Source organism: Phascolarctos cinereus, unplaced genomic scaffold (assembly GCF_003287225.1).
Source record: "Phascolarctos cinereus isolate Bilbo 61053 unplaced genomic scaffold, phaCin_HiC Scaffold_2;HRSCAF=192, whole genome shotgun sequence".
Lineage (NCBI taxonomy): Eukaryota > Metazoa > Chordata > Mammalia > Diprotodontia > Phascolarctidae > Phascolarctos > Phascolarctos cinereus.
Window position 1 is genome coordinate 392,320,618 of NW_027555625.1, and position 24,320 is coordinate 392,344,937.

General features: G+C 39.4%; 1 protein-coding gene across 6 annotated transcripts in view; it reads right to left on the bottom strand.

The window, feature by feature from the left end:
* EBF1 (EBF transcription factor 1) overlaps positions 1-24,320 on the bottom strand; it is a 456,997-nt gene that overhangs the window by 128,606 nt on the left and 304,071 nt on the right. For 4 of the 6 annotated variants that reach the window (XM_020992364.2, XM_020992363.2, XM_020992367.2 and 1 more), the window contains exon 8: positions 22,143-22,284. In XM_020992364.2, coding sequence (XP_020848023.1) covers positions 22,143-22,284 — 142 coding nt within the window. The remainder of the gene's footprint in view (positions 1-22,142; positions 22,285-24,320) is intronic. The other 2 variants (XM_020992366.2, XM_020992365.2) reach the window with 1 other exon arrangement.

Consider the following 24,320-nt stretch of genomic DNA (forward strand, 5'->3'; position numbering starts at 1 on the left):
ATATATATATATATATATATGTTGCCAACTGAAAAGCCATTGTCCAACAGATAGTCTTAGGGTTCCAAGCTGTGAGCCAAATAAATGGGAAGGGATTTGGCTCCATACCTCTCTGAAAGGCAGCTCAATCAGTCAGGAACTTCCAAGACAAATATGATTCACTAATAAATAAGTGAAAGAGGTAATGAAAAAAAATTCCTTAAAAAAATAAAGGAAGATAAGGGAAGGGGGAAATGGGGCTTTTGTTGAGGAGAAAGGGGGAGGAAACAGTAAAGGAGAGAGGAGGAGAACGGGGAGGGGAGAGGAGAGAAAGGAAAGGAGTTTTTGGCTGTGGGGGAGTATTTCCCTTCTATTTGGAGGCAATTTTGTCTCCATATTTGTAATGGCAGTCATATAGTGATAGGGTCAAAAGACTCTGGACTGCATTTTAAGCAATAATATAAGATCTTCACTACATTTTAAAGACCAAGAGATTCTTGTCTGCTCTCAGCAATACTTTCAGAATACTATCTCCTTTGTTTTGGGGTGTGTGTGTGTGTGTGTGTGTGTGTGTGTGTATGTGTGTGTGTGTGTGTGCTGCCATTCATGGCAGGATCAAGTAGCTCTTTAAATCATTTAGGTTTTACTTACAAAAACACAAACATAAAAATACATTTATTGTTTTTCTGCAGTACTTTTTACCAGAAAACTTCTGACCAAAGCATGGTGAAAATGAACACATTTAAGTGACTTGGATTCAGGACTACATATTTCTGTAGATAGGGTTATACTTGTCTTTTGCTTTTAAATTTTACAAGATGTCTCGGAACAAAGGAATCATTCCAGAGATTGTTTCTTCACTGTTAGGGGGACTGTTATTCCCTGTGTGATTCTAAGGAAGGAAGCAGCATGTTTTACTAGGAATAAATAAAATGAGGAATACTAGATTTGGAGTCAGAAAGACCTGATCTGGATTCAAATCTCTCCTCTGATACTTATTGTAAGCTGAGCAAGTCATTTGACCTCTATGTGCCTTGTGCAAGTCCATACGACTTGTCTCTGAGTTGAGATCTTTCACAAAATGGATACAAACTCTAGCTTTTTAAGTTCATGGAATTATAGAATCTTCAATACCAGCAACTAGAGAAGCAATTTAGTCCAACACTTTACCTGATCCCAGCTATGGGATCTCTCACCAATGGACAGCCACCTTCTACTCAAAAGCATCTTGTAATGGATAACTCATCACCTTACCAGGCAAGTCATTCCATCTGTGGGTGGTCCTTATTGTTAGGAAGATTTCCCTTACAATCAGATGAAATGTGACTTCCTTGTAACTTTCAAACATTGACCCTGGTTCCCTCTTCTTGGGCCAAGAAAGAACAAATTGAATCAGTCTTTAATCTCTCTTGCACAGCCAGTCTTTCAAATAGTCACACAGCTATTCTATATCTCCGTTGTCTTCTTTTCCCCATGCTATACATACTTAGTCCCTTCAACTGTCTCTTGTGTCAGATTTCCTAGTCCTTCCACCACCCTCCAAATTATGGATGCTCCAACTCATCAATGTCCCTTCTAAAATCCAGAAGGGAACACATGACAGCTCATCACAAACTCGCCTCCCGTCAGCCTCCTTTTCTCATGGTCTCTGACCACAACATGTGCGTTACTGCTTCTGCAGAGTTCTTACATAGTGTTCTCTCTGCTCCTCACTTGAAATTCAACTTTGACTTCAAAGCTCCAGCAAAAGTCCAAACTCCTCCAGGAAGCTTTCCCTGACTACAGCAGGCATCTCTTTCCTCTTCAGAATTCCTGTAGCATTCATTTTCTATACCTTTCACAGGAAACTTATGTGCTACTTTGCATTGCCATTTGGCCATTTCATGTGTGCATTGTCTTATCTTCCTCAAATAGATTTAAGTTCCTTAAGAATACGTGATGACTCAAGACAATCCCAAAGGATTCATGATGAAGCATGCTATCCGCCTCCAGAGAAAGATATTGTCTGAATACAGACTGAAGCATACCATTTTTCACTTTCTTTCATTTTTTTTGAGTCTTCTTGTACAAAATAACTAAGATGGAAATGTTTTACGTGATTGCACATGTATAATCTATATCAGATTGTTTACCATCTTAGGGAGGGGGGAAGGGAGGGAGAGAAGATTAGAATTTGGGACTCAAAATAAAAACAAAAAACATGCTAAAATTGTTTTAACATATAATTGGCGGGGAATTAAGTATTTTTTTAAAGAATAGAGTACATACATGTGTGTGTATGCATGTCTTGTAGAGGCAGTCAGATGGCTCAATGGATAGAGCATTGGGCCTGGAGTCAAGAAGACCTAACTTCAAATCCAGCCTCACACACTCACTAGCTATGTGACCCTGGGCAAGTCACTTAACCTCTGTTTGCCTTAAACAACTGAAGAAGGAAATGTAAATGACTCTATCTTTGCCAAGAACACCCCATGGACCATATTACCATGCTATGGTCCACAGGGTCATGAATAGCTGAACATGACTGAACAAGAAAAAAAAAACAACATATGGCACCTAACACAGATCTGTTCCTGCAAGAGGTAATTAAGAACATCCATTAGATTTAAGTGTGTCTTTTCTCTGTATGATCACATTAACATGCTTTTTTGAGGGATGTTAACTCTTTGATGGTCAGAAAGTTAAGTTGTATATGATTTTTACAATAATCTGGTATTGCTACATATAGAACATTAAATGACTGATGATGTTAACGGGGGAGGGAACTGGAAATCATGCCACAAGAGGTCTAGGTGAGGAGATCAGAGATGGTAACCCCAAGAAGAGAAGCCCTGAGACAGAAGCACATTCTGGCTTCATTGCTTATAACCCTTATAACTTCGAGCAAGTCATTTCACTGCTAGGCCCCAGATTCCCACTCTATGAAATGAGTAGGTTGGACTAGATGATCTCAGAAGATTGTTCCAAATCGAATCCTATGACATGATCACTGTTTTTGGTACCTGAGACTAGTAGTAGGGTCAAAAACCACAAGGAGGCAAATTTTGGCTCTGTGTATAGAAAAACTTCCCCAAAATTCCAGTTGTCCTTAAAGAACTGGCTTCTTCAGGAAGCAGTAAATGATGACTCCTAAACAGAGGTCTTCAAGCTTCTGAACACTTGTCAGGGAAGCTGCAGAGGGGTTTATATTTGAAGGCATGGGTTGGACAAAGGAACTTTGAAGTCCCATCCAAATTTAAAATTCTAAGATTGCATTAACTGCTACTCTTTGGTCCCTCTCTAAAAAAAAGCTCATCTGCATGATTATTTTAATGATATCACAAAGGAAATTCCTGCATTAAGCAAGGGGTTGAACTAGATGACCTTTTAAGTTCTCTTTCATTCTAGGACGTTGTCACTTAATAATGTAAAACCTGATCGTTATACAGTCCCTTCTTAGCATTTCTCTGCAATACTGCTAGATCATATACAACCAGTTCTTGACCCCTATGATGTTTTTCCTTGTCATCTTGCATGGAAGCACCAGGAATGACTTTTAGAGGAACCATGTTGTGAATGTGAGCTGTTTGTCAAAGGCAGCCTGCCCAAACCTTTCATGATGTTCAGAAGCTACTGTTTTATACTATGAAGCATAATTCTGCCTACATATCCTCTCCCATCCAAAGCTCAGATGGCCAAGTATGAATGAGTTTAAGCTGTATTATTGAGAGTCTTATCATTTTTAACCAGTTTCCTCTGCTGCCTGATACATTCAGCGATGCTGCAATGCAGTGTTTGTGATAGCACAGATGTTTCCGTGGTGATGGTCTGTGATGTCACCAGCACTGGAACGTGCATCACTGCACTCACCCACGCGACAACAGCAAAGGAAAGATGGGACGCAGGCTCCATTTTAACTCCATTTTCAGAGTACGCAGCTTCCTCATAAATGACTACATTAAATTTAATTTTTCTAGGTGTTTCACACGGAGAAAAATACACACTAACACATTAATCTATTCTGGACACCAAAGTCCATCCTACACACAATTATCAGATGTTACTCCAGTGCTAAAACAGAAAAAAAGAAAACCTTCAATGGTTTCCTACTGCCTTAAGGATAAAGTCCTAATTCACTAGCCTGATACTCCAAATTCTCCAAAATCTAGATCCAATCTGCCTATCCTGTATCATCTCCCATGCTTTTCCTATATATATGATCCATTTAGGTTTGTCTACTCTCTATAACCAAGGCAAACTCTGTATTTCCTCCCTCGGTATCTTTGTTCACACTATCATTCCTTTTCTTGGAATGCCTGACTTCAGATCATTCCCCTGTCTGTACCACTCATGTGACACTTATCATATACATCCTTGTAGTACTAGTTAATTTGTATCTATATATGACTTTCCTTTCCAAGTAAATTCCTTGATGGTAGGCACTGCCTAATTTAGCTTTGCATCACCCATAACACCCAGTGCAGTGATCTGTAGCTGGCATATAGAGACTTTTAATGGATAATACAGTATGCACTTCCATGATACATGGAACAGTGGATAGAATGCTGAATGTGGAGTCAGGAAAAACTGAGTTCAAATCCTATCTCAAACACTTACTACATGTGTGACACTGATAAATTACTTAATTCCTCTGAAGTCTCAGCTTTCTCCCACAAAAAACTGGGATAATTATAACACCAACTTCACAGGGGCGTTGTGAAGATCAGATGATATAAAATATATAAGATATTTTGTAAATGTTAAACCATTATAAAAAGGTAAGCTATTATTATTGCTGTTGTTTAGCTGTTACATACTCAGATTAAAATAGTCAATTTAGTCATCTCCTGCAGACATAAAACCCTAGTTTGGGATTTCCATGGTCCCAACATTAAGGGTATGATGTATGCCCATTAGCTCTGTAGGATGTCACCACCTATTTCTGATTGTAGTTATATTTTGCGAAAGACAATGACCCTCATACAAATTTTAATAAAAAATTATTTTCTTTTTCCTAGACTCCTATGTTCAAGCACCAAACCTGGCAAACTAATACAGAAATACAACTGCCAATTCTAATACAGGAATAAGTGCTGTCAATTTGTCAGATTTAGAAGACTTTCTATTCTCATAAGTTGAGCAGTTAAATATTCAATGTTAAAATATCTATGGTTAATGTGGGTAATACCACCCCTACTAAAATCTGCATTTCCAAGTATATGATAGTATGTTTCCATCCTTAATTCTTCAGTCATAACAATGTTCATTCAGTACAAGATTTTACATCTGTGAAAGAAAAGGTTTAAAGTGATAAATAAATGGGCTATAGTCAAAGAAGGAAAATGAAGTTTGGGGGTTTATTCTGCCCCTACATTTCTTAGTCATTTATTTATTCAACAAATATTTGAGCGCCTGCTACATGCAAGGAAAACTGCATTGCCCTTCAGTTAATCAAATGAAGGAAAAGTTCAGGACTTCTTCCAAAACACTGACAAATAGCCTTCTAAGTTCTAGAATCCACAACTGGCTCAACCACATGGCAAAACTGCCTTGAGAAAGAGATTTAAACAGAGAACTGCTGCCCTAACCCATGACATATTTATTTTTCCTTTTCTTTCAACAAATGTTATTAAATTGTAGCTCACATGAGAATTGCACACAGATACATACTGACAAAGTTCACTTGAACAGTAGAAATCCTATCTCATCCTCTATCATAAGAAGATTCTAAATCCTTCAATAAATAAGAATATTGGGCAAGTAATAATTTGTGGATTCTGAATTCTCTCTATCTCCCATAATAAGACCTCTGTGATTCAGTTGATATATCAAAGCATTATAACTCTTTTAAAATGTCACATTTAAATAAAATATCATAGTTTCCAAAGAGTTTTTATTCACAACAATTTCATTAGGTAAGTAGTGGAAGTATCCTTTTGTCCATTTTACACAAGTAGAAACTGAGGCATAGAGAGGAGAAAGGAATTTCCCAAAGTCACACACCTTGTAAGTGGAGAGCCAGAATTAGAACTTGCTTCTCCTATCTTCTGACTTCTATCCAGTCCAAGTTGCTTTCACCTATACTACACTGCCTTTCTATAATTAAATTTTCTTCTTTTTTACAGTTCATGTGGACGACAACTTCTAGACTACCTCAAAGATCACCTGTTCCAAGCCCCTCATGTTACAGATGAGGAAACTGAGACACAGAGAGGTTCCTGAGACCTAATACAGATAGGAGCTAATAGATAAAGCTGAGATTTGAAGCTAGACCGTCTGACTTCAAAACCCTTACACTAGGCTTACGCTAGGCCTGATTTTCTTCATCTGCAAAATAAGAGGGTTCCTGTAAGGAAGCTAGGTCAAGCTAGATGTCCTCTCCCATTCTAGAATGTAATTATTCTAGAATGCAGAACCTGAAATAGTTATACTTTCCCTTCTTAGCATTTCTCTGGAAGGAGAGATTTTCTACAAATGCTTCTAGGAATTAGATAATTAGCTACTAGCTCCCAAAGGTGGGTCTCTAGAATCCCTTTTGCCTGTAAAGTCATATATGACCTTATGACCAAAAACATTTTCTGGGGGGAAAAAAAAGAAGATATTTATGTCTCTGCTGGAGATTTTCAGAATGAGAAACCATAAAAGAACAAGAAAAAAGAAAAGGACAAAAGAAACTTCAAAATTTTACCTACTTTATTTCTGAAACCTTGAATTTTTACCACATTTCTCAATAACCTAAAAATGTATGAACATTTCTCTGTTTTTAAAACAAAGCTGCTTCAAGTTTAGGTGTCGTTCAGTCATCTTAGTCATGTCTGACTCATCATTGCGCTATTTGAGGTTTTCTTGGCAAAGACAATAGAGAGGTTTGCCATTTCCTTCTCATTTTACAGATGAGGAAACTGAGGCAAACAGGGGTAAGTGATTTGCCCAGAGTCACATAGCTTAGTAAATATCTGAGATTGGATTTGAACTTAGGAAGAGGAGTCTTCCTGACTCTAGGTCTGCTGTTCTATCCACTACACCATGCATGTAATGAGTGAGGGAAGAACATACATTAAGAGCCCCTCTCTCACTCTGTCATTATCAGATGACCCAGTTCCCTTTGCCACATGAGTTCAATTTGCCTTGGAATCTCTGGCATTTGTCATCTAATGAGGATAGCCTAAGGTCACTAGTTTCTTGAGGGTCATCCCACCTTCCTCTGAACTCACATACATGTGTACATATACATATCTGTGCACACATGTGTACACACAGACACACAAGCTTCACAGCTTAACAGGGTGTGGTAAAAAATACTAGTACTTGGGTTACACTTTCATGCTTAGTGGTCAGGTATTTCTTTGGTCAATTCAGATTCATATCTGTACCCTGTGGGTGTGAGAGTGTTGTTTTTATGTTTCACTTTTTCTCCCTCCTCTGGTTACCCTCTGGTTTCCTGTGTTGGCCCCTCTGTTATTACTGACTGGCAGCACAAGTTTAGCCCGCATTTTAATTACTATGTCATCTCTCAGCCCTTTGTTTCAGAACCAGATTGCATGTTGCAGGCTGGTAGAAAAGTGACATTGAGGTTTTTATTATTATTCCTTTTTTCTCCCTCAATGTTTTCAGACTTAAAAGTCCTAAAATTCAGATTTGTTTTCCCTCCCTCTCACTAGGTAAATCCCCTTTCCCTAAGATACTAAATCAAGCCGATGGCATCATATTCATCTGATAGAGATGATGATCACCCAATTTCTATAAAGTTTCTTTTCTGCCCACTGAGAATTTCAAGTTGCAGAGCTGGCACAGTGCATTTTAGATGTGGGACCTGATAATGCGATGTGATACCAGGATTTTCTCTCTCAACCCAGAAAAGCACCTTCCCATATACCATTCCACATGCCAGCCGACTTACTCTGGGGATTTAGAACTGATCTGGCTTTTCAATTCTCCTTTGAGAAGTGCCGTCAACTTGTTTCACTTGATGCATATATTGTGTTACAGGATCAAATAGCCAGAGAATTTCTCCCTGCCTCTGAAGTCCAACATTGAGAAGGTCTACACAGACCCAACAGTAAAAAAGGGAATAGTTACGGAATTATAGAATCCCAGAATTAGAAGGATCTCAGAGGTCACTTAGTCCAACCCATACCTGAACATGAATCCCTTTTACGGTATACCTTACAGGTGATCATCCAGCCTTTGCTTAAAAGCCTTTAGTGAGAGGAACTTCACTGCCTCCTGAAATAGCCTGTTCCATTTGGAGACAGCTCCAATTGTTGGGAAGCATTTCTTTACACCAAGTCTAAATGTCCTTCTTTGCAGTTTCCCTCTGTCGCTCCTACTTTGCCCTCTAGAGACAAGCAGGACAACCAAAATTCCTCTTCCACATCTTCAAAAACTTAAATGAAGCTATGACCCCCTAACTAATTAATTAACTGATGACTAGCCACTCTTATCCAGGCTAACATTTTCAGTAACTTCAATCAATCCTTGTATCATTATTCTTGTTGCCAGAATATATATATATATATATATATATATATATATATATATATATATATTTTAAATATGGCACCCAACATGGAACACAATGCCCCTACTGTGGTCTAGTCAGGGTAAAATATAGCTTGCTTATCACCTCCCTGGTCCTGGATATTAAGCCTCTTTAATGCAGTCTAACTTCATATGAGTTTTATTGGCCGCTACTTCACATGGCGAACTTCTACTGAGCTTCCAATTCACTAAATCCCCAGATTTTTTCAAACTACTATTTAATATCTCATCAGCTCCCATTGGTTTAACTATCACCTCTCCATAAATGACTCCCAAATCTACATATCTATTCCCTCAGTTTCACATTATCAGCTGCCTACTGGAGATACCTACCTGGATGTCCTATAGCACCTCAAATCCAACATTATCTGCTCCCACCAAACTCACTGCCTCTGTCTTCTCTTAACCTCCCAATTCCTGTTAAGGGTACCATTATCCTTCCGGTTACCCAAGTTCACAATCTCAGGTCCTATTCAATGCTTACTTTTCTTCTGTCCCTCATAATCAACCAGTTGCTGAATCAGTTTAATTCTACTACCACTCCACAAACTGTCTTTCAACCACCCTTTCTCCTTCACTTGTAATAACCTCTTCAGTGGTTTCTTTACCTCTATTTCCAACCCTTCTCTGATCCAGCCTGCACAGAGCTGTTGAAGTTATATTCTCTTTTTTTTTTTAAAGTTATATTCTTAAAGCACAGGTCTAACCACTTTCCTGCTCTCAAAGCTCCAGTGAGTCCCTATTGCCCCTAGGATAAAAATATAGGCTCTTTTGTTTGGCTTTTAAAGTCCTTTGCAATCTTCTAGATTTATTTCCTATTACTCCTTGTTGTACATCTTACATCCTGCCAAAATGCCATACCTGGTACTCTCTATACACAACACTGTGCCCCTGCTTTTGCACAAGCTGATCCCCAAGTCTAGAGCATGTCTCTCCTGCCTCACCTCCACCTCATGGAATCCTTAGCTTCATTCAAATCTCTGCCCAGGTGCCACCTCCCTCCAACACAAGAATGTTCCTAAGCCCCCTCAATCTTTGATGCTCCCTTCAAATGACTTTGCATATATTTTATATTCTCCTATCTGGGTACACGTGTGCCCATCTGACAGACTGTGAGCTTCTTGAAGGCAAGGACAATTTCCATTTTATCTTTCTATCCTTAGTACCTGGTCCAGTGCCTGATGCAGAACAGGAGTTTAAGTGCTTGTTGAAAGAAATGAAAGAATTGAATTAAGCCTTTTTCTATCTTGTAGTGAATAATATTGACTTATGTTCTATGAACCCCCTCAAGCACAAAAGCTGGAATGACTCGAGCTTCTCCATTGCTATGTTGCCCCTTGAAATGGTGAGCTTCTTTCCACCAATAAATGAACTCTTTCGCCATAGGATTGAGAAAATTCTCAGCTGGATGCCATGGAGCACACTTGTAATCCCCAATACCAGCACGGCTGAGCCTAGTGGATAGCTTCAGTTAGGGCATACTTAGCTTAAGTATGCTAAGCTAATGTGTCTGTACTAATACCAGTACCAATATGGTTATCTCCCTCAGAACAGGGAGCTACCAGGCTGCTTAAGGAAGGGTTAACCAGCCCAAATCAGGAGGGGAACAGGTCAAAGTACCCATGCCAATCAGCAGTAGGATTGGCCAGTGAATGGCCACTACACTTCCAGCATGGGAGAGATGAGGAAAACTAGTCTCAAATATACAAACAAACAAATAAGCCTGGATCTGTGGTTTTAAGAGAAATGTGGTCCTATGAAAAAACATAGTTTTATTTTCTCAAAAATGAAACTCGGACCCAGAGTATCAGGACTGTCCTACCAACTCCTGAAAGCTCACATCTAATACAGCTATCATCATAGTACGTGAAGTATGGTTGTAGAAAATATGGTAGGTTACCCAAAGGGTTACCTAGAATGTGTAATCTCCCTGATGTCAAAAACTGTAAATCATAAACATCTCATTTGGTCCTTACAAAACCTCCTGGGAGGTAGGTGTTATTATTATCCACATTTTATAATTGAAGAAACTGAGGCAGATGGGAGGTTAAGTTGACTTGCCCAGGGTCACACAGCTAGTAAGTACCTAAGACTGGACTTGGACTCAGGTCTTTCTGACTGCAGGCTCAGTACTCTGTCCACTATACCACTAGCTACCAGGACTCCCAATTCCTACTACAATATTCTCTATACCTAGCATTGGTGCCTAGCATTGATTCTTGCATAAAATGGGAACATGTGCTGCGCTATTTTTAGCCTCTCTCAATATCTTTGTTGGACCACTGGAGCGGGTTAGAGGCAGGGGTATGTTTCCTTTAGTCTGAATTGACCCTTTTTCATTGGTAGGGATTCCAGTCCCTCGAGGGTTAAAATTAGCACCACCAAGCTCCCTCTACAGTGGGCTCTAATCATGCAAGGGACCAGGTGGATCTAGCTGACAGATGTTAAGGTTAGAAGGAAGGGTAAGAGCCAGATGAGAAAACAGAGAGCCACCCCTTCCGGAGCTGCCAGGACTTCCTGTCTTTAGCCTTGGTTCTTTTTATGCGTCAGTTTCAACAGAGTTACTGCACTCTGTCATTCGAACTCAACTCCTATCTCTGAAATTGATGAGCGATTGCGCCCTTGACAATACAATGTCAGCTTTTCTCAGTGTCCAGCTCACTCTGTATATATTATCATAATGTGCTGCCTGTTTGGACCTTAGCTTTTTCTCTCTCTTTGCCCAAATCCTTAATGGAGTTTATACCCTTCCAAACTAATTTTTTTTCTCCCTAACATTCATCTACTACTTAAAAATAAAACCCACCCTGTATAGGTATTAAGACTACTTTGTTTTGGAGAATTTTAGGGTTTTAACAAAGTAAAATGTTATCAACTTTAAAAGGCTTATTTATCTTGATACATTTGGCAGGAGGGCTCAAAAATATCCTCTTCAGGGAAAGGGGGGAGGGCACATGATACTCTTTTTTCCTAGTAAAATCTATTTAGCAAATAATTTCTAGCATTCAAAATGGTTTCATGATGGTTCAAAAGAGTTACTGCCCCTTCCCACCAAATCCTGAAAAATATAACTTCTCATAATCAAACTGACACAATGAATAAACCCAGTGAAGGGAAAAAATGTGTCTCCCAAAGCAACATGGTATTCATAATTTATTTAAAGCCGGCGTAGGGAACCTTCAGCCTCAAGGCCACGTGTGGCCCTCTAGGTCCTCAAGTGCAGCCCTTTGACTGAATCCAAACCTGATTTAAAGATTCCATGCCTCATGGGGTACAATGAATCCCCCTTTGGAGCTGTCCAAGGTGTGAGAAAGGAAGTATGCCTAATGGAAATGACCACCTCTCCTTTATTTTGGTGGTGATACTCCTCAGTTGTTCTTGGATGGTCTGTGGAGGTTAAGGAGGGCAATATTAGAACAAATGGAAGCAATATGTTCTGTGAGAAACAGTGATGTTTTAACAACCCCAAGTTAGCCTACCTTTAATTTTCTGTAGACTTCAACACATGAAGCGCAATTATTACTCAACTAGTCAAGTGTGTAAATGCTAAGGTGGGACACATGACTTTTTTTTTCACCAAAATCCATGATATAAGGGAGAAGCATGTTTATCCTATGGCCTTATGGAAGTAATCATTACATACCAACAGGTTCGTTTTCTGGGTCGATTTCAGGACAAAGCGTACAATAACACATATGATCTTTTTTTTCCCCAAGGAATTCTCATGCTAGTAAGTCTCCACATCAGATTTCAGAAGAAGTGACTATCCCTAAGTTCCTCCAGGGCTCTAAAGACCTTCCTGGGTGATTTGTGAGCAAAGTTTGTTTTGTTTTTTTCCTTTGAAAAGTTGCATTTCTGGATTTACAACTTTGCAAACAAAACCAAACAAAATGGATCTGAACTAAACCACTAACCACTGTTCCATAATGTCTCTTCCCAGGGGAGATTTCTGGATGACACAGGGAAGGCTTTGTTTTCATGTTCATATCATTTGAATCCTAGGCTTTGTGGCCTTTAAAAATCTCAAGTGCTGTTAGTACTTGTGAAAAAGTGTTGCAGTGAGATGCTGCTAGTTTTGAGAAGGCAATTATGCAAATAAACACACATAATTATTATGCTCTTGTAACTAAACATGGGATAGGAAATTGTACTAAAAAAAAAAAGTCTTGCCCTTTCAGTCCATGATGCCATGCAGCTATCACTTCCTATGAATGTGCTTAATTAGTCCACAGAACAAGTCTCTTGTGGATCACTCATTTATCAAGTCTTGCACAATTTTGTAAGTTTGCCCCAATTTATGAGTCAACAGCCTCACTGAAGAGTTGATGCATGAGAATATAGCAAAAAAAAAAAACCCATATCAGTAAGAATGGTATTTCCAGTGTGATATTTAATAAACCTCCCCTATAATAATGAATGATCCTTGAGCTTATGTCATCTTATTGTGTAAGTCATCTTATCACAGCCTCATATTTTCTCCTTTGGGGATCAGAATGGTATAATGGAAAGAGGACTGGAATTAAAGTCAGAGGACCTGGGTTTGAATCAAGCTTATATTATTCAATCTGCTGTGTGATCCTGGTCAAGTCATCTGCATTCTCTAAGCCACAATATCCTCATCTATAAAATGGAGATACATTACCTACTTCACATGGCTGCTGTGAGCAAGGTGCTTTGGAAACCATAAAGCAATAAAGAAACATGAGCTATTATTATTGTTATCATTGCTTAAACTGCATAAGGTCTCTATAGCCAAGGAATTGTTTCCATAAAGACTATGAGTTAGAACAATATTGCAAATAAGGAAAGTAACAACAGCCTGTTTGTCCCATGTGGTATCTTACAATCAAAGAGAGGGAAAAATAAAAAGGATCTATGAGTTCATCAACATAGGGAATTCCCTAATTCTAAACCCAATAATCTATCTACTATGTCATGATGTCTCAGACTAAGGGGAATATGCAAGTTGTAAAATAAATGTGATCAATATCTCCTTTTTAAAAAAAAATTCACTTGGGGCAGCTGGGTGGTGCAGTAGATAGAGCACCAGCCCTGTGTCAGGAGGACCTGAGTTCAAATCCGACCTCAGACACTTACTAGCTATGTAACCCTGGACAAGTCATTTAACCCGATTGTCTCTCAAAAAAATAAAAATCAGTCAGCCATATATGATGTACCACTTGGAAAACTGGCTACTTGAAAAGCCAGAAAATAAGCATGCAAACATTTTATTCCTACACCCCAGAAATACTCTGCTTGATTTTTTAAAAAATGTACTATGGACCAACTTTCAATGAGCCTAATTTATGGTCATTACTGCCCTGGTTGGACTTCAGAGAAATAGGAGCTATGCTATATGTCACTAAAATGAAAAATGCCACCATTTGCTATCATTGCTAAGTCTGAGTACTCTTCTTCCTTTCTGATAATGTCATCATTTGGACAGGATTCAAACGAAGCTAATACAGACCACCTTGTAATGAGCTGTCTCAGTATTATCTTTCATCTGGGAGGCTGAGCTCTTGTTGGCTACCCAAGTCCTGGTTATTTGAATTTCAAGGTCCCCTCTCAAAATCAGTATTTGTTTTTAGTCCTGTTCACTGACATAAATATATACATATATGTATGTGTGTGTATGTTAATATGTGTGTGTGTGTGTGTGTGTGTGTGTGTGTGTGTGTATAATCCTTAATCCTTTATATTTTGGACAAAGGCAACTGCTCCCTTTCTACTACAAAGAAAAAGACCTGATTTGATGTTTGAAAATGTAGGCCACAATACTATATTTTATGACACATCTGTATATCCTTAACCCCAGTATTCTGTTCTTGCATCTCTGTCGTCCTTTTTGTAGTAGAAAAATCAATTAATAAGATGTGATATGCCACCCACAGTAACCAAAAGATGACACCAATATTTTTCTACTTAACCTGGACCTCTTCACTATGGCTCTCCCGCCTAAGTGGGCCTGACTGTAATTTTGCACTGACACCAGTCAAATTAAGGGCTGTCATCTAAGTTTGAAGAGAGGTGCCATTCATTCTGTGCACTTGTATCTGGAGAGTGCATTTCTTCCAGGAAGCTCAAGTGATTTTACAGACATTCTTCTCATTTGTCATCGTAATTCCCAGAGAGACCAGCAAGCAGGCATTAGTCCAAGGCCCATTTTTGAAAACAGGAATGCAAAAAGGGACTGTGAACTAATGTTAGGGGCTGATGGCATATCTCCTGAAATTGTACCCTACCCTGACTAGCACTACATCCTTGCATTCTTGCATTAAAGGGTAGGGGGATTACCAACCTAACATGCAAGTCTTTCTTGGTGGGGAATGCATGGAGCAGTTGGTGAGGGAGGTATACACAATTCTTCAGTCTGGTGCAATAAAATCACGCTGGACTGAGAATTAGGAAATCTGGCTCCTACTCCCAGTTCTACCACAGACTAGCTAAGTAATACCTTCTCTCTGAGTGTCAGTTTCCACATCTGTAAAATTAAGAGGTTAGGCTAGCTTATCTCTGAGCTTCTTCCCAGCTTTAAAATGCTTTGATTCTATAATGACTCGCCCACCAAGAATACCTGGATGAGGGAATGATAACAAAGATGCTGATCTGGGTGTTACATTTCTGACAGTCACTTTTGGAGGCAAACAAATTTTGAGTTCCACTGCCTGGACAGGCAAATAACATATATATTTAGTTCATCATCAACTCACTTTACGACACTGAAGTCACTTGAGTTCCTCAGTTTTCTCGATTATAAAATCAAGGGATCAAACAAGATAATCTCTAGGTGAAAATTGTCCAACGAGAAGCAGATTTTAGTTCAATTGGAGGAAAAGCTTCCTAATGATTGGGATTGTTCAAAAGCAGAATGAACTGCCTCAGGAAGTGATGATGCCCACATCACTGGAGGTCTTTACTCAGAAATCACTTGTCAGAGACGCTGGCAAGGATGTTCTTGTTCAAATACGTTTTAAACTAGATGGCCTGTGAGGGTCTCTTCCAGTTCTGAGATTTTGTGATTCTGTAAAGATAAATCTATTAGCTGACACCATCCAGAAAAGAAACCTTCATAGTCCTTGACTTTTTCTTCAGTATTGAATACACATACACTGAGGAGTAATCAGAGAGACAGCTTCAAGCCAAAGCAAACACCTGCACTGTCCTGGTAAGCCCAACAATGAAAGGCCAAGTTAATAACCAACTCGGAATAATCTTGCCCTGGGCCTTTGTATGACTCTAGGAGCACATTTAATTGAACCTGAGTTAATCAAAGCCTGTTTTGGTCCCATGTCACCTAGAGAGCCACCAGGGGAGACACATAGCTAACTGTCCTCATGGTGACATCATCCTCTCTCTAAACCAGTCAATTCCTCTATTCCTTAAAAAAATGTAATTTACCCAAAGGCTTCCAGCACAACCTAACACCTTGGCCAAAAATCCACAGCAACATGGAGGCATTTGGCCATGACCAATGCAACAAGAGCTCCTAGGTCACCGAATCATAGACCGTTTGAGACCATAGGGTCCTTTGGAGATAGTCTCGTCTTGCCCTCTCATTATACAGATGAAGAAAGTGAAGCCCAGAAAGGTGAGAACAGCTGGCTATTAACAGAGCCAGAAATAGAACTCATGTCTCCCAGAAAGAAGGTGTGGCATAGTGGAAAGAATATTAAACTTGGAGTCAAGCAACACAGGTTCAAATTCTTCTTATGTACATAGGTATATGTGACCATGGGTAAGTAATTTCCTCTCTCTAAGATTCGGTTTCTTCGTCTGTGAATTAAGATGTCTGAATAAGATGTGTTTTATGATCCCTCCCAACTTTAAATCCTATAATTGGACTATTCTCAGAGCAGTATTTTTCCCTTGGCATGATGTGAATATATCCCCACTATAGCTTACCACTCTCCCTCAAGGTTAGATACTCTGTGTGCTGTTAAGCACAAGTATTTACTAGAGTTGAAAGATAGATATGGTGGTATTACACAAACTTACATGACACCTCGTTCAAGAATATTAAAGAAGTTAAATATTCTTTAAGAATGGAAAATGCATAGTGTCAATGATAGCTGAAAGGTCTGTGCCCAATAGTGACAGTAAGCGATAGAATTTTTCCCCCAAACTAAAAACCATGGAGTAGAAAAAGCTTTGATTGGATTTTATCATTATTTATCATTCTTCAGTGGTTGTTGTTTGTTTTTAGCTAATGTTTTGGGGTTGGACCAAATCCCTCATTCTCCTTAACATTTTCACTTTTCTTTACATGTCAACCTTTATATATTTGGCAGGGAAATTCATTCATGGTTCATTTTCTCATTCATTTTCTCCTACAAATTATTTAAAGTCTGAAGTCCTCTTCTTTTTAACAAGGTTGTTAAAGGCCTTAACCTTCTCACTAAGAAGCCAGATTATATTTGGTTACAGGATTGGAACCTCAGGAGACAGAATTTCAAGCCAAAATTCACAATCCCTGAAGCCTTCAGGTTATAAAAACCTACAACTTAATAGTCAAGCAATCAATCAACATACAAGCATTTATTAGGAGTCTGCTGTTTGCCTGGATCTGTGCTAGGCACTGGGAGACACAAAGACAAAAAAAATGGAACAATCTTCACCCTCAAAAGTTTTACATTCTATTGGGCAAGACAACAGGTAGATACATAAGTGCATAAATTTAAAAATAAATAAAGAAATATGATAAAGCTATGGAGAGAGAACACTAGCAGTTGGAGGAATAAGGAAAGGTTTCACGGAGAAGGTGATATTTGAGCTGGGTCTTAAAGAGAAATAGGGATCCCATGAGTCAGAAGTAAGAAGGGAACGCATTTCAAGCATGGGAGATGGCTAGTGTGATGATACAGAGATTCAGGGATGGGATGACACATGAGAGAAAGAAAGAGAAAGTAAGTTTGGCTGGACTATGGAGTATGGGAAAGAGAGTAATGAGGCTAGAGGTCAGCTTGTGAAAACTTTAAAAGCCAAACAGTGGAATTTATGTTTTATCCTGGAGGTAACAGAGATCCACTGGAGTTCGGGGTTGTTGTTGTTTTAGTAGGGGATAATATGTTTAGATTTGTACTTAAGAAAAATCACTTTGGCAACTACGTGGAAGAACAGTCTATAAAATGAGAGGGCTGAATTAGACGGTCTTTGAGGGGTCTTCAAGCTCTGAATCTAGGATGCTATGAGCCCATGTTGGAAAAGTTTTACTAACCTCTCATACATATTTGACCTGCCCAGCTCCATGTGGCCTCTCAGTCCTACCCCAAACCCACCATCAAAGAGCCAAATGATAACATTCACCAAGAAGGGGGGGGGGCCGGGGGAAGCACATATACACACACACTAAAAAAATAAAAACTTAAAATTTAAAAAAAAAAAGAAAGAAAGAAACTACCCCCTTTAAAAAAAAAATGAGCATTTAAACTACTTGTCAGTCGGCTGCCTGACAAAGCCACTTGAGTGTATTCACACACATTTGCATAAATGCTCCCGGTGAGTTCACCGTAGCTGCTCTTGCTAATGGTACATAAAGTAATTTAGTCACCTCTCTCAGGCATTCTGTGTCAGGATGATGAGCGCCCGCACTTTGCCTTGTTGCATATTAGATCATTAGATAATAAAGTGTTAGAGCATGCAAACTGACAGGGTCTCTGCACTATCATTTTTTGAGGGCATTGCATTTTGCCACAGGGGAAAAAATAGAGAAACTGATGCCACAATTGTCCTTAAATTCAAGTAAACATGAACTGGAGAATCGGGAGAAACAAAAAGATAATGATTAGTAATAGTAACAGTAATAATAATAATAATGATTTACAGGCAAAAAAAGTAGCAGGTTCCTTCAAATGCTGCCAAATGATGAGGAGGATGGGTGCAGACACCAAGGCAAGAACTTCAATTTTAAAATCCCTTCACCTCAAGCAACAACACTTAAGGATTTCAGAGTTGAAAGGGGCCTCAGACAACAAATAGTCTCACCAGAGCCATAACTAGCAATATTGGCACCTGAGGCAAACACTTACAAAATGTTTCTGGGACAGGGTGGTGGGTTTTTCTTCAGACGGACTTCAGAATGCTTCTAATGAAATACTCCCACTTCCAGGGGAGAAAACAAGGTTGTAGTGCACAAGGGAAGAGTTTACTTTATATCGAAGCATCATTTCATAATTTCTATTTTAACTACTTATTCTTGCTCTCCCAGTGCCAAGATCAGTTGTCTATACCAGCTAAAAGAGGGCAGGTTAGTACCTTTGATCAAAGAGCCCAGTCCTCCCAACCTAGTTTTGCTCTGAATCTAACAACCTCACATTTTAAAGATGGGAAAACTGAGATTTACAGAGGTTAAGTGACTTGCCTAAGGTCGCAGAACTACAAAGTGGCAAAAGCCAGGACTAGAACTCAGGTCTTCAGTTTCCAAGGGTAGCACTTTCTACTACATTTAACTAAGAGCATTACAGAACCACATCTTCTATGGAATGTGGCCTTTCACGAGAACATAAAATTGTAGGTTTAGAATCTAAAGGGACCTCAGGGACCAAAAAATCCAACTCTTTCATTTTTACAGGTAAGGAAACTGGGACACAAAAAGGTTAAGTGCCTTGTCCAGGGTCACACAGCCAGTTAATGTCAGAGGTAACTTGAGAACCCAGTCCTTTACTGTCTCTTTGAACCACTGCCTTCCTTAAGTCCAATGTCTATAATGTCTTGGTCAAAAGTCCTTTCTTAAATAACTAGATTTTAAGACAACTTAAGAGCTCTGATAATAACTAAGTAACTTAAATGCCTTTGGTCTATACTGGACATGCTTCTATATAATAATAATACATTAGCAGTTCATTTGTGGTTTACCATAAACATAAAACTTGGGAGGCATTTACGAATGAAAATAAACTGTAATTATCATGAGCTACAGCTTGCTAAGGTAGACTTCTTTCCCCTGCACCCCCTGCATGAGTTTACAAAACAAATTTGCCTTTCTCAACTACTATGCTTGAAATATAGGAGTATTTATTTGAACACTACATTTCTGAGGCCTTAGGTAACACAGGGAGTGCTGTGTGTGAATGTAAACCATGATCACTGCTTCTACTTATATATGGAAAGATGAGCCATGAAGGGAACTTTCCTTCCACTGTCTGACAAGCAGGATATAAATAGAGATGTGTGGAATAGCTCAAAAATAATTCAAGCTACCTGAGAATGAGATGGTTAAAAAAAAAACTGGTAAAAGAACACTCCTGCAAGCATCTAGAGGTGAAAATACTTTTCAGACTTACTGTTTGACACTATATTCTTTGGAGAATGTAGTTTAAAATGGTATTTTACAGGAAAAATTTTTTATGGTAAGGAGGAATATTAGAATGTCCCCAAAGCCGAATGCAGTAAGCACCCAATCCACTCCCACACATCTCCAGGATGGTAATTCAATATTCACCCTTTGCTGAGCAGATATTTATGTTTCGGCTTGAAACGTCTAAATGAGTGGGTGGCTATGTGTGGTTGGGTGATTCAGACAACAGAGTGTACAAGAAGTAAAGTTTTTTGTCATCAGCAAAACGGACCTGACCATGTGGATTCTTGTTTTGCTGAAGGGAAACCATAAAATGCAAGGAGAGAAAAGCTCACTCGCTGAAAGCCTGAGTCACTTCCAGGTACTCAGGAACAATGCCATTACCCTTTCTCTCATTCATGGGGGCAAGAACCTCCTCCCCCCCCTTCTAGTTCTCCTTCATGTATCATCTTCTCAAACTAGAATGTAAGTTCTTGAGAGCAGGTGCTATCCTTGCTTTTATGCATTTGTATCTCCAGCACTTAGCACAGTGCCTAGACCATGATAACCATTTAATAAAGGCTTCATTTATTCATCCATTCATTCCCCTTGAACTTTATACAATACTTTATTTTAAAGCTTTAATTCGCTTATGAGATGTTGCATACTATGTTTATCTGAGAATGGGACATATTCATTAGACTGTAAGGTCTATAAAGGGAAGAGAAATAGTCTTCTCTAAATTTACAATGCTTAGGTACATGCTCTGTATACAATAAGCGCTTGACAGATGTTTGTGGAAGGAATGTGCCATGAGTAACTAAATTGCACTTTATATCTTTAGTAAGATGCTAATAGCATCATGACCACTTTACGGATCGGCAAGTTGAGCCAGAACAATCAAAAGACTTTCCTAAAGTCATATATCCTTCCCCCCCAAATGTCAATATGTGTTATTCATACAGAAGGATGGTGTCATGGATCCACCATTAGTAGAGCGGGTACGTTGGGCTGTGTTGCCAATAGTGAGAATTCATTGCAGTGATCCTTCCAGACAGTCTCACCCAGACTCCTTCACACACCTTCTCATAGAAACGAGGGAAAAGTCTGTGAATTCAGAACCGACTGGCCAATGAGTTTGACCTTGGTCTTCATCATGCCACTCTGGCCACCTGACTGAACTAGCCATGGCACAGAAACAAAGCTGAGGTGTGCAAGCCCTCAGATGCGGCCTGAGGAGTACTGGGTATTTCCCCATGTTTTTCCTCTGTGCCTTGTCTAAACAGCTCTACATATACAGTGCCTTAAGTGACTCTAAGGGCATTTTAAAAAAGGCAACATTACTGTAATGTGAAGATCAAAATAATTTTAAGTACAGGGATGGAAATAGAAATGCAATCACAAGCAGGTGTTCCAAATAGCCTCCTGGAAAGAGTAATATCTATCTATCTTAGCCCTAATGAAGCCATAAAAAAGCAGCTTTTGAAAGATGATAGTTTACTCTAAGAAGACTGTAAAACTGGATGTGGTGAAGTATTTCTCCTAAGAGCGCTACATCTGGCTAATTAATAAAAGGTACAGATCGTACATTCCTTAAGGGTGGGGACAAAAAATCGGGTAAAAATTATGAGAGTGGTTTGTTTATTAAATTGGGATGCTGGCAGCAAAGGGAATTTTCTACCTTGTGAATTATAGCATCGGGACAGCTCATGCCCCTGGAAGCCTCAGGAAATGAGATGGAAATTTGTTTTGAAATAACACTGCTGACGAAGCAAACAGAAAAGTGAAGCCGAGTAAGGGGTTACAAATTTTGTTTGAGGAGAAACAAACACCCAACCCAGGGCTTTACACATCATAGGTGAGCAATAAATAGTTGTGGAATGAACGAATGGACAAAAGAAAAGTTTATTATTCATGTATCACACGTAAATTCAGATATGTAGCCATCTAGCTTAGAATTTCTATGGCATTCACTTTCCTTGAGAAAAATTTTATCTGGTTTCTGCTTACCCTTTGAAAATCATCACTGATAAGCTGGCATGCCCAAGGCAAATATTATTATATAATAATTCACCTCTAAGACCTACAGATAGACATGTCACCCTTTTTCCAGTTTGGAGGGCCATAAAAATTAAGCATGGTAAATGGGACAAAAAAAAAATTTTCCTATCTTTAATTACTAGGCCATTATGTTCTAAAGAGAAAAAAAAACCTGGAATGTCAATTTTGATAGACGGACAATTTGAAAATTGAAAGGTTGGGGGAGGGGTTGGAAAGCTGAAAGGGGATGGGGAAAGGACAGAGGAGAGAAACCAAATAAATTCACATTTAAAGTAGTAATGCCAACCAATGAAAATGATTTGCCTACCATGTTCCAGATAAGAGGGCGTACCTTCCGAGGGGTCAAGTCTCCGAGCCCTCCGCCCATGCTTGGAGTTATTGTGTACGAACATGTTATCTGAGACAGCCAGGACATGGCCATCCACATTGACTGTCGTAGACACCACGACCTAGAGACACAAGAAGGAAATGAATGAACATTTTAATATAAAAGCATAGAGGGTAATAAACTCAAGTTAAATAAATAACAGCTGGGAGCTGAAGAAAATTGCATAGCTATTTCCCATAATAACTGGTGCTTATGCCGTACAAGTCTAACAAGAGACGCTATTGATGAGTGGGTCTTTGGTATGGAAAGCTTTTGATGCAGTTTTAAGTAAAATTGCACAGTTTATAGTTATACAGCAGAAGGTACACTGTTAACCATAATTTTAACAAGAGAATCTTTATTAGCATATTTTTTTAACACAAGGGTGGCTGTGTTTCACCTAAATTACCCTTCAGTTTAGACATTGAAGCAGATATCACAGTTGATCTTAAAAATAAAAATCTTTGCATTTTAATTCACCTCATCACCTCCTCCCACCCCACCCCACCCCCAACTCCTAAAGCTTGAGGGTTAGGAGTCTGGGAAAATGTAAAAGACAGAAAAGAAGAGAGCATGGGAAAGCGGGGGGGGGGGGGGGGGGAGTTGGGGAGGGTTTTTGTTTGTTTGTTTGTTTTTTGTTTTATTGTTTTTTCTCCTGAAGAGGACTTTGTTGGTTGGGTATTTGAGGGATATTTTTTTCCTCCTCTCCTTCATCAGTTTTGGTTCCTCTGACTAATAAAACCAAACAAAAAGCAAACAAACAGAACAACAACAAAACTCCCAGCTAGACAGGCATCTTGGTGCAGACTGTCTCCTCTGGAGGCCATCAGATCAGTGGCATGGGCCCAGCTCCTGGGCTGTCACCCAGACACTCCCCACTGAACACCAGCCCGCTCAGAGCCTGTTTGCCAAAGGGGGCCACAGAAAGAAGCATGTGTTGTCTTCAAGAACTTGGGCTAAAACAATGAGCAGGAATGACCTACACTTCTCCTTATATTAAATGGGAAAAGGGATTAAAACTGAAACCCGCAGAGATATGTTTATTCATGCAACCTCTTACAACCAAATATAATAATTGTCTGTTAATTGCAGTTTCAGCTCCCACCTCATGCTTCGACTTGTGAAACAGCAATCAGCCGGCTCCTGTTTAATCCACCTATTATGTTGACTAATTAACTTTGCTCGACAGTTTATTTCTTCCTCCATTATCAGCCCCTGTCAGCCGCGAGCACACGGCTGCGTAGGGGGACCTCGGGCTCTTTGATTGATCACCGATAGATTGACATGCAGATTAATTTAATTAGAATCACCTCACTTGAGAAATGAAAGACAATGGCAAAGGGGCTAATAGATCTGCTCTCATAATGAGGCAAGCCTCCAGAGCGAAGGCTGAGGATTTCTGATTTATTTTGCTGAATTCCCCAGTTGTTTCGAAAGGCTCTTGCTTTTAATTGTTCTTGGTTTTGAGAGGCGTTCGCCTCTGAAGAGGTGAAATGCTTTACAAGGATTGGCACACACTGCGCCAGCGCTGGGAGGAAGCCACCTCTCTGCATTGGCCAAGGAAGGCAAGGGGGAGGAGGAGTACGCAGAGGATCTTTGGAGACTCCGATTTCATCATCGGAGTGGGACAAAAGGGAAAACTTCGGGCTCCTGGCCTGGTCCTGGAGAATGTCAACCCTATTAGTAGGCCTCCCACCAAATGCATAACACTGAAAAAGACCCTCTTCCACCCCCTTCCCCCAGAGAGCTGGCCCAAATCTGTCAGGACAAAACATTTGCACTTGAGAGAAGATAGCAGAAAGAATGCTTTCCATCCAGTAGTAGCTGAGAGAACTGCTCACAGTACCACCACGCAATGTTTGTATTTTTGTTGTAATCTATGATATTAAAATACTATGGGAGTGATTCAGAGCACTTACAGGGATCCAGGCTTTTCTGCTTAGTCACTTGCAAAACCCCAAATCCCAGCTAAAGTCATTCATGAGAGGGAGGAAGGTTAAATGATAGTACGCATAAGAGGCAAGTTCCAAAGCAATTTATCACTCCATTTATGACTGGCTAACTAGACGTCAGATAGAATAAGCTTCTACAAAAGCCTCTTCATTTACAGGTTAAATT